Source organism: Melospiza melodia, chromosome 3 (genome assembly GCF_035770615.1).
Source record: "Melospiza melodia melodia isolate bMelMel2 chromosome 3, bMelMel2.pri, whole genome shotgun sequence".
NCBI lineage: Eukaryota > Metazoa > Chordata > Aves > Passeriformes > Passerellidae > Melospiza > Melospiza melodia.
Window position 1 is genome coordinate 46378046 of NC_086196.1, and position 15626 is coordinate 46393671.

General features: G+C 35.8%; 1 protein-coding gene across 10 annotated transcripts in view; it reads right to left on the reverse strand.

Annotated features, from left to right (window-relative positions):
• The window catches only part of RYR2 (ryanodine receptor 2), a 381629-nt gene that overhangs the window by 221248 nt on the left and 144755 nt on the right, over nt 1-15626 (reverse strand). For all 10 annotated transcript variants that reach the window (XM_063151586.1, XM_063151578.1, XM_063151584.1 and 7 more), the window contains 3 exons: nt 6704-6778; nt 5880-5958; nt 4999-5111 (listed from right to left, as the gene is read on the reverse strand). In XM_063151586.1, coding sequence (XP_063007656.1) covers nt 4999-5111; nt 5880-5958; nt 6704-6778 — 267 coding nt within the window. The remainder of the gene's footprint in view (nt 1-4998; nt 5112-5879; nt 5959-6703; nt 6779-15626) is intronic.

The window sequence follows — 15626 nt, forward strand, 5'->3', positions numbered from 1 at the left end:
TTTTTATTAATTTTCTTGGGTTTTTTGGTTTTGGGTGGGGGCGTGTGGGGCGGTTAGTTTGTTTGTTCGTTTTGGTTTTTTGGGTTTTCGTATAAGTTACCAAGTAGTACACAAGAAAATTACAACTTTCTTAATCATATGGCTTTGTTTTCTTTCCTCTCTTTGAGCTCAATAACATCTGATCTCTTCTGGATGAAATAAAAAAATCATCTCAGACTGTTTATTGAAAAAAAGGAAAGAAAACAGTAAGAGATGCTACTAATTCTAGTAAGTGACTTTTTACATCACATGTACTTGATTATAAGCACTTAGAAGCAGGACTCCATAAGGCAGAGCAGCTTGACAACCTTAATTATTGGAAAGTCCACCAGCCTCCACAATAACATTTCAAATCATTGTATAAAAACTCCATGGGAACTGCATTATGATCAGTGTAACAGAGCAGCTAAACACTACCTTGGTTCCACTAATTTCAGGTTTGCTTATGCAGATTAAAATTATTCTTCACAAAACCCTCTTCTATATTTTTTCCAGAAAGAGAAATGATGGAAGTGTGAATTTACACAGAAAAGAGTAAAGTCCAATACTGAGCTTCATACTTTCAGAAAAAATGTGAAAGGGAAGAATAATTTTTTATGTTTCAAAAACCAAACCCTCACACAATGCTGATTCCTGATACTACTGCAGCAAGAAGCAATACAGATACTTGGAAGCTGTTCCAAGCATATGATGACAAGAGAAATAAAACTAGGAGCTGAAAATAAACAATTTATTTGATGCAAAAGGATACAGAAGTGGTGCCTCTGCAATGTTTAGGAACGTGTCCTCCTTTCCAGGAGTAATGGCATATATCAACTCCACTTATAAAATAATTCAATCTAATTTGGATGCTATTATTTTTGAAAGGGAGCTCTGCCATCAGTTCCCATAGTTTCTTGTTAGTTTTCAGTAGCCAAAAAAAAAGTTATTTCAATCAAATAAATGTCAAGGCTTGTTCACAGATCTGCATAATGCAGTTGCAGGTCAGCATTGCAGTCACTGAGACAGTAACTCAGTAACTACATATAAACCACAGGGTATATACAACTGTTATATTTTACTGATATCTGTGCACTATAGATTCAAAGCTGGGGGATTTTCCTCTTTCCTGATTTCTCAGCCAGAATAACACCAACCTGATGGATAATAATTTTCAGGTTTTTCTTCATTTACACATTTTGTATTTCAGCTTCATGTCTAAGGAATTTTTCTTGAATTATGTTTAAAAGCTATTTAGAGACTCCATGAATTTGAAAGAAATTGCAACTAATTGAACTTCTAAGTTATTGAAAATTGGCAACATTGAAAGCAATCAGGACATGAGTTAACAAGAGGCATGGGCAAAGCTCAGTTCTGAGATAGATACTAATATGTACAACCTGGGGAAACATGCTGGAAATATCACATCTGTTCTTTGTCAGGCTGTACTGCCTCAAGAAAGGAAACAGCAACTCTGGCTTGAGCTTAAATGGTGGCAATATTTATAGCAGAACATCTTTTTGCTCTATGCTAACAGAGTTCAGCAGAGCCAAGTTCTCCCTCTGAAGTATTTGGCAATAGCACAGCTCAGACATTATATAATGCCACAAGTACTTACGTAAGTGCTTCTCCTCAGAAATGCTACACAGCATAATAAGGATCCAAAATCCCATTGTCTAGGTAGATAATGAGAGTCAGAGAAAGTGAATGACTTGCCCTGGGACATTGCTGTGAGTCAAAATCCACCTCTCCAGACCTTTAACTTATAATTTTAACACTGATCTTCCTATCAGTTTAGTACTTGGTTGGTGTAAATAGAAAGAAAACTCTTTTGGGAAAAAATAGAGCCAATTGTCTCAAAATATTTTATTTTGTGGAAAGAGGAGAAGGGGTACTCCAATAAAGTCCTGACATTTTCCTAATACTTAAGAGTGTTGCCAACCAAATGAGGTCTAAACAAAAATCTACTGATTACACTGAGATCATAAAGTGTCAATGTTAAATTAATTAAGCTAAGCTAATTCCCTAACTTCCAGACAACTGGAAGATGAACTTTGGAAGCTGACATAGCTCTTCTCTCCTCTTGCATTATACAAATTCAACTAAGAGCTGACTACATTTTGAAAAAGCCATGCCCTGTGAATGAACTCTTTTCATCTGTTATTTTTACATGCACATCTTTGCCCCAGGATGGTTAACCTATTTGAATTCATTCAGAAAGAATCAGCAAATTACTTGAAAACATAGAGGAACACTGCAATATACAAAGGTGACATCCCAGTCCTATTCCTAACAGAATATTTACATAAAACATTTGATGGAGAACTTATATTTTCCTAAGATGTTAATTGTAGAGTATGCAACATACACAAACCCAACCCTCAGCATCCTGATGGACATCATTTTCTGTCAAGGAATCCATATGAGGAGTTCCACTCCCTCAGAAAAAGCACTCCTCAACTGGATTCAACAGAGCTTATTTGGTTTCACTATTGGAGCACATCCACAAAAATAACTTCATCTCTCTACAGTCCTAGCTTTTGTAAAAGATATCAGTTGCTACATTCTTCTAAGAATTGTACAAAATAGCAGCTACAACATGACACTGCACTCAACATGTAAACAATGAATTACGAATATTTTCAAACTTATATCCTTTGAAGTTATTTTGGAAACAGCCAAATGGATTAAGACAAACAGTTTAAGACAGAGAGAGAGGTTTCATGAAAAATATTGGTGACTCACTGATTATTCCTTATCGACTATTTCAATTTTCATAAAAACTTCACTGCCTTATTGCCAGTGCTAATATAAGTACTCAACAGGTAGCAAAGCCACAAATATTTTTATGATTGTGGAGCTAAATAGTTTTCCAGCTCTGAATCTAGTCTTGAAAAAATCTGATCATAAAAATGTGTGAGTGCATGTTAGAGCAAAATTAATTTGCTGAATCCTTGCTCCATCTTACTGTCAAACCAGAGCTATATAACTGAAATAGGCTTAATAACTATTCATTAAAATCTAGCTCTAAAACACTCTAAGAATGTAATACAGTCTTATGTCTCTCTGCACTGAAAATATTATTTATTTTTAGCATATTGATATTTCGCATGGAACACACAGTAAATGCATTAACTCCACATCTTAAGGAAAATTAGTCTCTGCAGACAGAATTGTGCTTCTTGATGTATAAAAGTACATGTGACAGCCTTGAGAATCAGCAGCTGAGGCACAAACCCTAAATAATAGGCTGAGCTGAATATTACGAATTAGAGGCCAGGACGTGCCTACACAGAGACACAATCTGTACCAAAATTCAACTTCAGCAACTCAATTCAGCAATTCAAAGAAATCCAATGTCTTTGAATAAAACCTTTCCATTAATAGGATTTCTCAAAAATTCAGTCCATAAGAGGTGGTTTTTCACTGCGTGCAGTTACAATTATCATAAAAGTAATTATTTAAAATAATTTTTAAATGCAAAGATGACCAGAAAGTTTTCAGAATATCTAATTACAAAAAAAAAACTAATTAAAAGAGCTATTGAGCTTCTAATTAGAAGTTACAATTATGTTCTAACAATTGTATTCTTATTTTCCTACGTGTTTCCAATAGAAGGGAGAATATTTTCAATTTTATACTTGACATCTTATTAAACTATTCACTTTCTTCCTAAATACTTAAAAAAAAATTAAAACTCATTTTATAAAAAGAGAATAATAGAGAATAGACTTTAATGTTATATGCACATCTCATAGAATCATAGAATATCCAGAGTTGGAAGGGACCCACAAGGATCATCGAGTCCAACTTCCTGCCCTGCACAGCACCATCCCCAAGAATCACATCTGCACCCAAAAGTGATGTCCAAACTCTGTCAGGCTTAGTGCTGTGACCACTTCCCTGAGGAGCCTGCCCAGTGCCCAACCGCTCTCTGATAAAGAACCCTTTTCTAATACCCCACCTAAACCTCCCTGACTCAGCTTCAGGCCATTCCCATGGGTCCTGTCACCACAGAGAAGAGATCAGTGCCTGCCCCTCCTCCTCCCCTCCTGATGAAGCTGTAATTACAATGAGGTTTCCCCTCAGACTACCCCAGGCTGAACAGATCAAGTGACTTCAGCTGCTCCTCAAATGCCTTCCCTAAAGGCCCTTCAACATCTTCATTGCCCTCCTAGATGTGAGACAGATTTTTGACAAACTCAAAACACATCTTCAATAAAGAATCTTTTTTTAAGTTGTTGGGCCAAATCACTGGGGCTGATTTTTCAGAAGCTTTCAGCAAAATTATTTTCTTCTTATTTTCACCTCATTTTTGCCATAAAGAGGAGTTCAGGTGTTTGCAACACCAAGAATAAAAAGGAAATACATCTTAAAGTGTTGACCTGCTTCATTACAGAACAAATGGGAGATCCTTTCATGAAGAAGAAAGCTGTGTAAACCAGTGATAGCAGCTAGCACAATAACTTGTAAAATATTTCAATTATATTTAATTATTGAGTATTTCAATTATATTTCATTTGACATGTCAGCTCTATATATTACAGTGTACATTATTTCATGAACCTTCTAAGCCCACAAATCCAATGTACCTACATTAGGTATTCCAAAATTTTGAACAAAGTTTTAAAATATATGATAGTGCTGTTAACCTATGAACACTCACACAGATTCTACACATCTCAATCATGAAATTTGGAAATTATTTCTTTTTTCTGTAATCACTTATTTTCATCTAAGCAAATTTTTTAACTCCTATTCCACCACTGAAATGAACAAAAATTAGATTAGCCATATCACACTTTCCAGACCTTCAGTATGTTGTTTTGCAAAATATTATTTAAGAAAACAGTTTAAGAACCGAAAGTTTTACATTTAGGAGGTGGAAATGTATGCCAGATTTTACTGTAAAACTTTCATTAACTGTTTTTCTTTTTTCCTGTAGAAGAACCACTGTACAGATAATTTTATACAACTTACCAAATATCTTTCTGAAGAGACACTGACTAAAATCAGATCATCTCCAACTCGCACTTTTTCTCCTTCTGATCGTTGCTTGGAAGCAGGATGTATGGTCCACCAGCAAGCCTCACCTAATGTCAGCATTGAATACCAGCAAAGAATGAAACAAGAAAGAAAGAGCCCAATGTTACTGATGCTACTGTCACACTTGTTTCAGTCTTAAAAGTTCCGATCCAGTTTTCACTGGGCTAAACCAAGTGTCCACGTGTTTTCCATAACTAGCATCATTCCTGCATCACCTTGTTGGAACTCAGCTCTAAATAATACACATAAGCAAAAGAGTAACTGGAACAGTGACTCCAGAGTTGAATACGGTGATGACTCTCTGTGCTTTCTAGGCAACCTGGTCCAGGCTGCTTTTGCTAAACAATTCCCTGTCACCTTCATTACAGAGTCTGGAAAAGACATTGAAGAATATTTTACTGAGAATCTGGACAAAGAAATAGAGCAACCCATAACTAAGGGCAATGAAAATAAGCATTTACATACCGCTTAAAATAATATTTGAAAGATCCATTAATCCAAATTCAAGTATGTTCTTCAACTTTTACTGACTGTTAGTGCCTCTAACCCCCCAGAACATGTGCAAATACTGAAATCACAAATTCTGTTCCCATGATAAATCTTGTTTTCAGATGGGCTTCTTTACCTAAAACCATGCTATTCAGAAAAGAACTCAGATCTGTGAACTGTTAAATTGTTGCAGCTGTTATTTTTACTACTCCTATCTAAAGCAAAGCTTTAAAAATCAAGTAAATAATCTCACTAAGCAATTCTTAGACTTTTATTTTTAGACTGACCTCATTCTTCATTAGATAGTCTTTTAAACTAGTGGTTACCTGTTGTGTCCTCTTGCAATCCTACATCAAATGCCAGCTTATCCATTGATGATCGAGATGTAGAGAGACAGCATAGGTACTACCAAAAGAAAAAAGCATACATTACTTGCTCTGCTCACTTCTAATAATATAAAAAGCCATCAACCACTAACACATGATTACATATTCTTAGATTATCCCCATTAGTTATTACCAAGAACATGTATGCCCAATAAACTGAAGTGCACTCAAGGAGTCTTGACAAAAATATGTGTTCTAAAATAACCTCTCAGTCTACCCAGGTTATCTTTTCACTGAGATAGGAATACTAAGAGTGGAAAAAATGTAGTTAGTTGCATCAGATTTCAGTTCCATGAAGCCTCACTTTTAGGATAGGAGTTTGGAACCTGTATAATTCATCAGGGAATTTCCAACTAAGACTTCTGTCCAAAATATATGTAAGAAGAAATCTCCTTTTCCACTCAGTCTCTAACATGCTCAGATTGACAGCAAGGTGCCAGCTGTAGATTCAATCACAGCTTATGCAATACGGAAAATCCAAGAGGAAAGAAATGAAAAGTCACCAACTCAGACTGACAAACGGGGGATTCAGCACTAGGGGAGCCAGACTTGGTTTTGGCACTTAGCCAGATACAATCAGCTTGGTTTTGTATTTCTAAGAACCTACCCTTCATAAAGGTTTCTAGGAACCACAGTAAAATGCCTCTGATGTGAGTAATTCTCCAGATATCAGTAAATGGTGATATTCTGGGCACTTTCAAAAATAACTTTCATACAAAAAAGAAATCACTGCTGCTCCCAGCTGATGTAACACAGTTACATACCATGCCGCTGTAGGAATGGCGCAGCAAGATTGCATGCCCGTAGAGCAGGGTTCGATGTCCACCACCTTGTGCAGACTGAAAGGCAAAGAGAAATTATATATATATTGGTATGTTTTAATAAAATGGAGCCTTTTGAGAAAGAAAGAAAGATGAGAGAACACTGTGTACTTTGAGCCATCACTTGTTTGGTAAAAAATATGTTCTAGAATCTCAAATCCTTTTTCCTTGTGCTTAGAGGCTGAACTGCCCCTAAGAGCAGCTTTGATGTGTGTCATGCTACCCTCTACAAACTCATCTATTGTTAAATGTCTTCACATTCACCCATTTTTCCTATAAATTCTATCCTTCCAAGATAGATGGTTAGCAGAGGGAGATTTTTTAATATTCTCCTTATTTTACCAGAGAGTAATGTGGGACTCAGTCACAGTGAAGACCATCAACCTGCAAATTGCTTTGTCCCACACTGCTTTAATACTATCAGAGAGAATTCTTTATCTGCTAGGATAGGTAAATGTTCAAAGACATCCAAGCTAACTCAACAGTACTTGGGGGTTCTGAAAATTCAGAAATCATATCCAAGTAATTCTTCCTCTTGAGAAATAGCATAAATCTTGAGTAAAAGAAAGTTTAAGTGATAAAATTCACTTTTATTCCAAGAAACTACAACCATTTTCCCCCCAGTATTTTTACTACAGTTTCTATTAATCAATAATCAGTTTAATCGCTCATAAAAGAATAAATAAATCTTGTTAAGGCATGAGTAAGCCTCAATTTCTCCTGAAGATTTATGTATTCCTTATGTTGAAATGCAGATGACTAGCACTGGACAACAGCAGAGACTGTCTTCAAGACACTGTCAAGAGCTTAAGTTCATACTTCTCTGACAGAACAACTCACATAACATTATGCACAGCACACTCTCCAAGAAGCAGTGATAAGTAAATATTTTATGAGTTTATAGATGTGACAGCTCCATAAGCAGCATTACTCTTTCATATAGGAATCCTATATTTAATTTTAAATGCCAATTTCTTATGGCATTTATATTCTTTCTTTTACCATAGAATACTGATCTTCTGTTTGACTGGAACATCATATTCATTACAAAATAAATATAAAAAGAATCACTGTCTTACATCTCTGACAGCTACATTTCAGTGCTGAAGATCAATTTAACTGAATGGCTATGATAGCAACACACAATTATTTCCCTTCCATGTTTATTTGTTGTTCTTCTTTATCTTTTACGAGTTAGCATTTATTGAACTTTGAACTACTTGGTCAAGGAAAAAAACAAGAGGGGTAGGTGGCGAAGCACCAAGCACTTCAAAGGTAATAATTTTAGCATTTTTAAGAAACTGCCAAGAGTTTCTGGCTTTTATGTTTATTGAGAAAAGAGCAGCTTGATGGACACAAGGTATATTTTGACTGTCAACAAACTGCATAGCAGCCAAAATGCAGGGAGGCACATTGAAAAATCTCTTTGGAAGACTGAATGACATGAATTTTTACTAAGAAATAGTCAAAGTCATGGAGTTTGTCACAGGCACAGTCTTGACAATAAGATATGAAAACTTAGCTCTGAACTACCATTAGCACCACCACTTTTTCCAAAAGCACAAGGAAAGAACAAGGCGTTTGATAATGTTTGTCACTGTGCCAAAGATGAGCACTGAATGTCTGCTACTCATCCCACTATGGAAGAGAGAAAAAACTGCTGTGAACACACTGCCCTACCAGCATTTCAGAATTACCTGCAAACTTTATCAACAGCACACACAGGTACCCAACTAACAAAGTCAGTAATACAAACAAAATGTCAAAATTTCACCAGTATTTTTACCAAAAGTATTCTATTTTATTATCCCATAAATTAGATATCTAACATAAAGATTTGCCTGTTGCACAAAAGCTGAAAACAGCATAACCCACAAAATCACAGCAATATTAGCTTGCCCTTACTTTGGCTATATTGATTTGTCTGTCTAGCACCTACTTTGTTAAATTCTCACTTGTAGCTGAACAGAAGAAAGGTAGGTTCTAAAAAATACAATCACTATTGTGAAATATGGAGGATTTTCCAATCCTCTTTTTTTCAAGAGGATTAAACAATTCTTTTTAATTAGTGTTACTTTGTCCATTAGAAGAATGCAACCAAGTCTGCAGTTTGTTTCTTAAATGTAAAAATCATTTACAGCATTTTCCACTTAAGGGCTTCTGAGAGGCAATCATAATCAAACCATTCTTTTGGAGACAAAGGGAAAAGATGAAACTGAAAAATACAGAAAAGGATAGAAAGCAAGGGTGGCTCTATGAAACTGCTTTCCATTTTGGAGCTTGTCTTCCAGGACATGTACATACCTGTAAGTTCATTTCCTATTTTAACAGCTCATTTCATAACTACATACTCAGCATTTATCTTCATGCCAGAAACTGCACAGCAAGTAGCTTTTGGACCATGATTGCCTACTGAAATATTCTTTGATTTTTAAAATGATCCATTTCATTTCCAGCAGAAAACTTTTAAATTTTCCACATTAAAAAAAAAATAAAATTAACAACTGGACTTCTCTGGCAAAGATGCAACATTCAAGATGATATCTGACACTAAAGTTTTATCAAATTTATTGTAATATTGCAATAATATCATTTCAGAAGACCCTGCAAGTAAGAATACTTGGAAGCCACAATGCTGACTAATTCAATCCACAATGCCCACAGATTTTTGCACAGATGTATGAATGGCATTATAATGCAAGGCAGTTGCTAGCAACCACATTATTTATCATGAGTCTTACTTTCTTTATGTTTAAAATTTCCAATTTTCAGAGTAATTTCCAAGTTGAACAATACATTCATAGTTATTCCTTGAATAAAACCAAGCTGAACAAAAATACATTTGTTTTCAAAGAATAACTTATCCATTGAATTACTACAAGCTATGCCATTCAGGAGCATCAATTATATTAACACAAAACTCTTCACATTTTATTCCCCAAGAATGTGGAGTATACAAAAATACTTAAAAGTTTTCAGAACTGGCAAACACTAAAGATAATTTCAGATTGAAAGTATACGGAACTGACAAATTCACGCTGCTTGTGAAAACTTAATGTAAACTGCCCATCTCTAATGCAATATTTCTGCAGCTGGAATACAAGATTAATTTGGAGTCATCTCATTACCCAAAAGTCATTTCTAAAGAAAAGGCAATTTAGAATGGAACAACAAGAATTAGAGCTGAATAAATTAGCATTCAAAAAAACATAAACAGCTTTCAAATTCAATACATTGGAAGACCAGGCGATGACAGATTATTAAGATCTGAGCTGTTTAATTTGATGAAAAGAGTGTTATCATAAAAAAAAATCAAAAATAATAAGCTAAAATTTGGAAATATATTTTCCATGTTTTCTTAATAGAAAGACGATTAAAATGCCAAAAAGCACTCAAAACATACAACCTAAAAGCTATGTAGTAAAATGTGGAAACATAGAACCAAAAAAATATCAATTTTACCACAAATACCAACCCAATATGGAGTAAGATATGTTATACCTGATTCAGCCACCCCTTTGTAGCAGTACAACTTTGCACATACATGACTGTCACAGGCACAGACATGTAATCAATCACCTCACAGACCAAAAGACTCACACAACAGCACCTGCACTGCTGTGGTGGCTGCACTGCTGCACTCCTGGACACACAGGAGAAGCTGCAGGAAATTAATCATGGTCACATGAATACATGTTTTAAAACCATTTGTGCTTTTGGGAACCGCACTATGAGACCTTTTATAGGATGGTGAATAACCTTGTGGAATCCATGATTCTGAGTCACCCATTGCCCTTCCATTCTTTTTACACTAACAGCCTTAAAAAACATCCCTTAGACCAGTGACAACTCTACTGCAAGCAAATGCTGATTTTTTTAGCTGAATTTTCTTCACAGGTCTGCACAATCTTCAAATGTGTGAGAAAAGAGGAAAAAGTTCTGATCTTCAGGGAGGTACCAGAGAGAGAATCATGTGAAAGCATTTAGAAGTATTTAAATAAGAAAGTTATTTCAATGTTTTGTATATGTAAAGAAAAAGCTTCTAAGAATGTTATTATTCAGAAATAAAATGCTTAAGAAAGCCTGACAGCAGTTGCATTTAACACATGACTATTCAAACAAGTCTAGTCACCCACAAAAGCAATTTAAAAATACTGAATGTGTCACACAGGAACTGATTCACACTCTAGAAACATTCATACAAAATAACATAGCAAGTTTTTTAAGAAGAATGTAAAGGCTTTTCCTGGTTCATTCCATGAGAGGTCCATATTACTAGAATGGAATTACTGATGTGCTATATGGAAAATGACAGTACAAAGACTAAAGTGTAAGGAAAATAGCTTTGATAGACTTCAAAAATAATTTTTTAAAAATCAAATGAAACAATGAACTACATCAGTAAATCCTTCAAAACTGCAGTCCATACAACTTATAGTTGTGGTATAGTATGACTTAACCACAATCAGCTGTACAGCCTTCTATTTCCTCTGTGCCCCAGATCCAGCCCTAACAGTCTAGATGGAACTTATGACCAATCAATATTGCTTTTAATGGGTTTCTAAAAAAATACTACACAACTGCTTTCATGGCACTGAATATGGTAAAGTGGTGGTATAATAAAAAGAAGCAAGATGTGCCCCATTTTTCTTCGCAAGTGTTTTTCAAGGCAACTACTGTAAGACATCATTAGAAGTTTCAAATATGACTATAAGCGGTTGTTTCATAGGTACATTGGAATAAAACAATGTCCTTTAAAGGTCTGACTACTCATACTTCATTAAAATGGAACGCATTGGCACTGGCCATCTTGAAGTTAGATGCTGGAGACAACAGCATGTTAAACACGTGACACCAATACTTCCATAAAAACACTTGCACTTGTGAATACAAAAGGCATCATGCTCTCCGTCACAGGGTGTTCCAAGTGTCATGAAGTTCAGGAGCTTATACTGTTAGAAAATTACAAAGTTATTATAAAAATACTTCTAAATCTAGAAACTTAAGACTAAATGGATAAACAGAAGTATAGAATTAAATACAGAATAACCTACAGTTACCTGCATTGAACCCTTTTAAATGTAAACCTACCACAAGTACAGAAATAAACCAAGCAGGACATTGTACCCACCACTGATGGAAATGCTAAAAAAATATGTTTACCTAAACAAGAACATGTTTTTCCAAGTGACAAAATCTTTTCCAAGTCCCTTCCCCAGGACCCACATTGCAGCTGTGAATGTTTTTCATTCAAGAGAATTTATTACATTCTGAAATTCTGGTTTTGATCCATTAGAAAGAAATCAAATAGGAAACCTGGGTCTGACCACATTTACTGGCATGAAAAAAGGCAACTACCATGCATTCTGAGCAAAGTGTATTTAGGCTCTGGTGCTCCCAGTTTGAAACAACCTGGGCCAAGATCAGAGATGTAAGGCTGTTGACATCAATGCCTTTATCAAGATGCTGAAGAAAGCTTTTAAAACCAGCAGGCTAATATAAGTATTTATTGTGAGCTAGTTACCGGGGGAAAAAAAAAAACAAAACCACAAACCAAAAAAAAAACAGTGACTGCACAAGAAACATGTGTTTTGTTTATATAAAATTCTTTGCAACTTCCTTCATTTAAGCAAATTAAAGCTTTCTATTTAAGCAAACTGCAAGACAAAACAAAAATTATTGAAAGGATGTGGAATACACGTAAATCTTGAAAATTTTGAATCCTCACTTAGAAGAAGGAAAACCCCAGATGGCAGAATTAGTCATGAAGTGAAAGGAATCAAGAAATTTATAAAGGGACCTGGGAGGAATAGGAGGGAACAATGTCCCACAGTTTAAAACCATCCCACTGTGATTCTATACATAAATACTTGCACGACACTACAATCATTTCTGTAGAGGAAATGATTCTCAAAATATTTCCATAGCAATGTAATATCTATTCACCTATTGACTTCATTATTAATGTGCAATTTGTCAACCTGTTTTAGACCAATGTTGATAGAGGCCAGTATTTATCTAAAATCAGCAATGATGCAGTGCTACAAGCTGCCTAGAATAGGAGGCCACAACAGTAAGTGTTCAACAAGACCTCTTGCTCCCCACAAGTACATACAGTCTAAACTCTTTTACTCTGAACACAGCTTCAGATGACTAATGAGAGCTTCTTTCTGATACCAAGTAACAGCCAGCTGGAAAACACAGGAAGGCTTGTTCTCTTAATACCACTATGATAAATTACATGGAAAGCTGGAAATGAAAAGCTAAAAAAAATTTTTTCTATGGTGGGTTGACTTTGGCTAGATGCCAGGTGCCCCCTAAGCTGCTTTATCACTTCCTCATCTCAGCTGGACAGGGGAGAAAAAATAAGATGGCAAACAGGAGAGATAAAGCAGTTTACTAAAGCAGAAGTGAGAGGTCATGCATGCAAGTATAGGAAAAAAACAAAAAGATTTTATTTGCTACTCCCCATCATCAGGAAATGTCTGGTCACTTCCCCAGAAGCAGGGCTTCAGCATGCTTCATGGTTGCTCCAGAAGCCAAATGCTGGAAACAACAAATGCCTACACTTTCTCCTTTTCATAGCTTTTACAAATGAGCTGGCATCATACGGTATGGAATATTCCATTGGTAAATTTAGGTCTAGTGTCCTAGGTGCGTCTCATCCCAAGATCTTTCTGACATCAGCCCACAGATGAGAAGTGGAATGTTGGAGAGACAGCGCTGATGCTGTGCCAGTGCTGCTCAGCAATAGCCAAAACACTGGTGTGTTATCGACACCAATGCAAAGCACAGCACTGTGAGGGCTGCTGTGGGGAAAACAAACTCCATCTCAGCCAGACCTAATACATTTGATGACAAAGCACTCAGACTAATGTCACTGAAGGCAACTAAATAGCCAGCAGATAGAAAAAAGGTTCTTTTGGTCAGTAATTCAGCCCACCTAAAATCTGAGCATTCTGCTGGTGGTTACACAGAGAGCTGAGGATATCCATGGCTCTCAGTCTGGCATTTCAGTTTTGCCAGTTGAGTGCCAAGCAGAGTCCAGAAAACCCAAGCAGTGGTGAAAACAGTGTGTGGAAACAGGCTGAATCACTGCAGAACTTGTGAAGTAACCCTGGAACAGAGCTAGAAGGCTTGCGAGACAAGATTAGTCAGGAAAAACTAAACTGATGATTGGAATACTAACACTGGGAAATTAAATCTCAAGCAACATCAGAGAACTTGAAAATGCTGGAAGCAGTAAAGACTACAAAGCTACAGAGACTAAGCCAAGAAGATCTACATCTTCTTCTTGCTCGTAGAAGTATGCATTTTTATTTTAAAATCTTGATACAAAACAGAAAGAATTTCCTCTCCAAAGTTACAGCATCCAGGCCCAGAACCCTTGAATTCTTCTATGGAAGAAAACAACAATCCTAACACTTTTGCAATCATTGTGCTCTTGGGTTGCTGTTTCCAGTGGTTGGCACCGAGCAACTAGAATTTAGTTGCTTAAAATTTAAAGATACAAAGTAAATCAGTTCACTGACATGAGGCATTGAGCTAATATTCCCTCACGCTGCTCCTATCACATAAGAGCAATATCAAAGGGTGAATTCAAACAGTCTAAAAGACCTTTCTTAGTCTCACTGTAGCCTACACACCCCGTTACATGAGAACAAACAGGAAGTTGAACCTCTCAAGACATTATATATGCTATACATATTCATGTCTTTATACTTTACTCTTAAATCACTATAGACTTTCTGTGAAATTCACTATCAAACAGAAAATGCTACAAAAATTCAGTCATAGAGAGCAGTATGATTGATGACTGCTGATATCTACACCCAGATAATGATGGCCACTGTGACAAGCAAAAAAAAGTAACAAAACAAACTTCTTTTACTGACTTGATCAGCAGTAACCTCTGATTTTGTGGCAGGCCAAAAAACCAAAAAAAGCTAGAAAAAAGACTACAGCTAAACTATAGGTTTCCTAAAAATGGCTTGAATTTAAAGCTGCATCACAACATGTAATTTTGTTCTATATAATATCACATAAAAATCTGAATTAGAATAAATCAGCTGGCCAGAAAAACCCCATAAGCATGTCTTATTCACAGAACACAGAAATATTTTGCTATCTACATTAAAAAGCCTGGAATAATTAGAAATTATGACAAATACTTGTGCCAGCATCATGCTAAATGATCCCAATTTTGCTAATATTGACCTGGTGGAAGGCAGAATTAGAAACACTTCAAATATACTTCATTATTAATATTTTTGACACTACATTTATGTTATCACTTTCCTAGCAATGGGAAACATCACAACAATGAATAGCAGACACAGCAGTAAAAATTAATCAAAAGTAAATAATATTGATTGTCTGCTTCTAGATTTATATGTAAAACAAAGATTTATATTTATGGGTGAGGCAATACTTCCATTACAAATGCCTACTTTCAAGCACTTCCAGTGTTTTGGAAAAGAAATCACCCAGGAAGATAAAATTTATCGATTTCTCCTTTAGCCTAGTGAGGATTTCTCTTCCCCTCTTCTCCTCCTCCTTATCTGCATAGAACATAGAAGAAATAATAAAAATCTTCCTGGTTATTTTAGAGCTAAATAAGCGGAGGAGGGAGGCATTTTTCACAGGTTAAGGATCGTGACTAAGCTTTTTCTGTTGTTGAACAGTACAAGGAATGTGAATCATCCTTGTCACTCAAGAAAGAAACTCACAGATAAAGAATAAGACAGCCGAGTGGGAAGAAAAGATGGATCAGCAGAGGAATCATGCTAAGAAAACTCCTCTGACATCATTAAATCCAGCCCTTAAAATAGAACTGCTTATCTAGCTGAGAATTGCTCACTTTTGG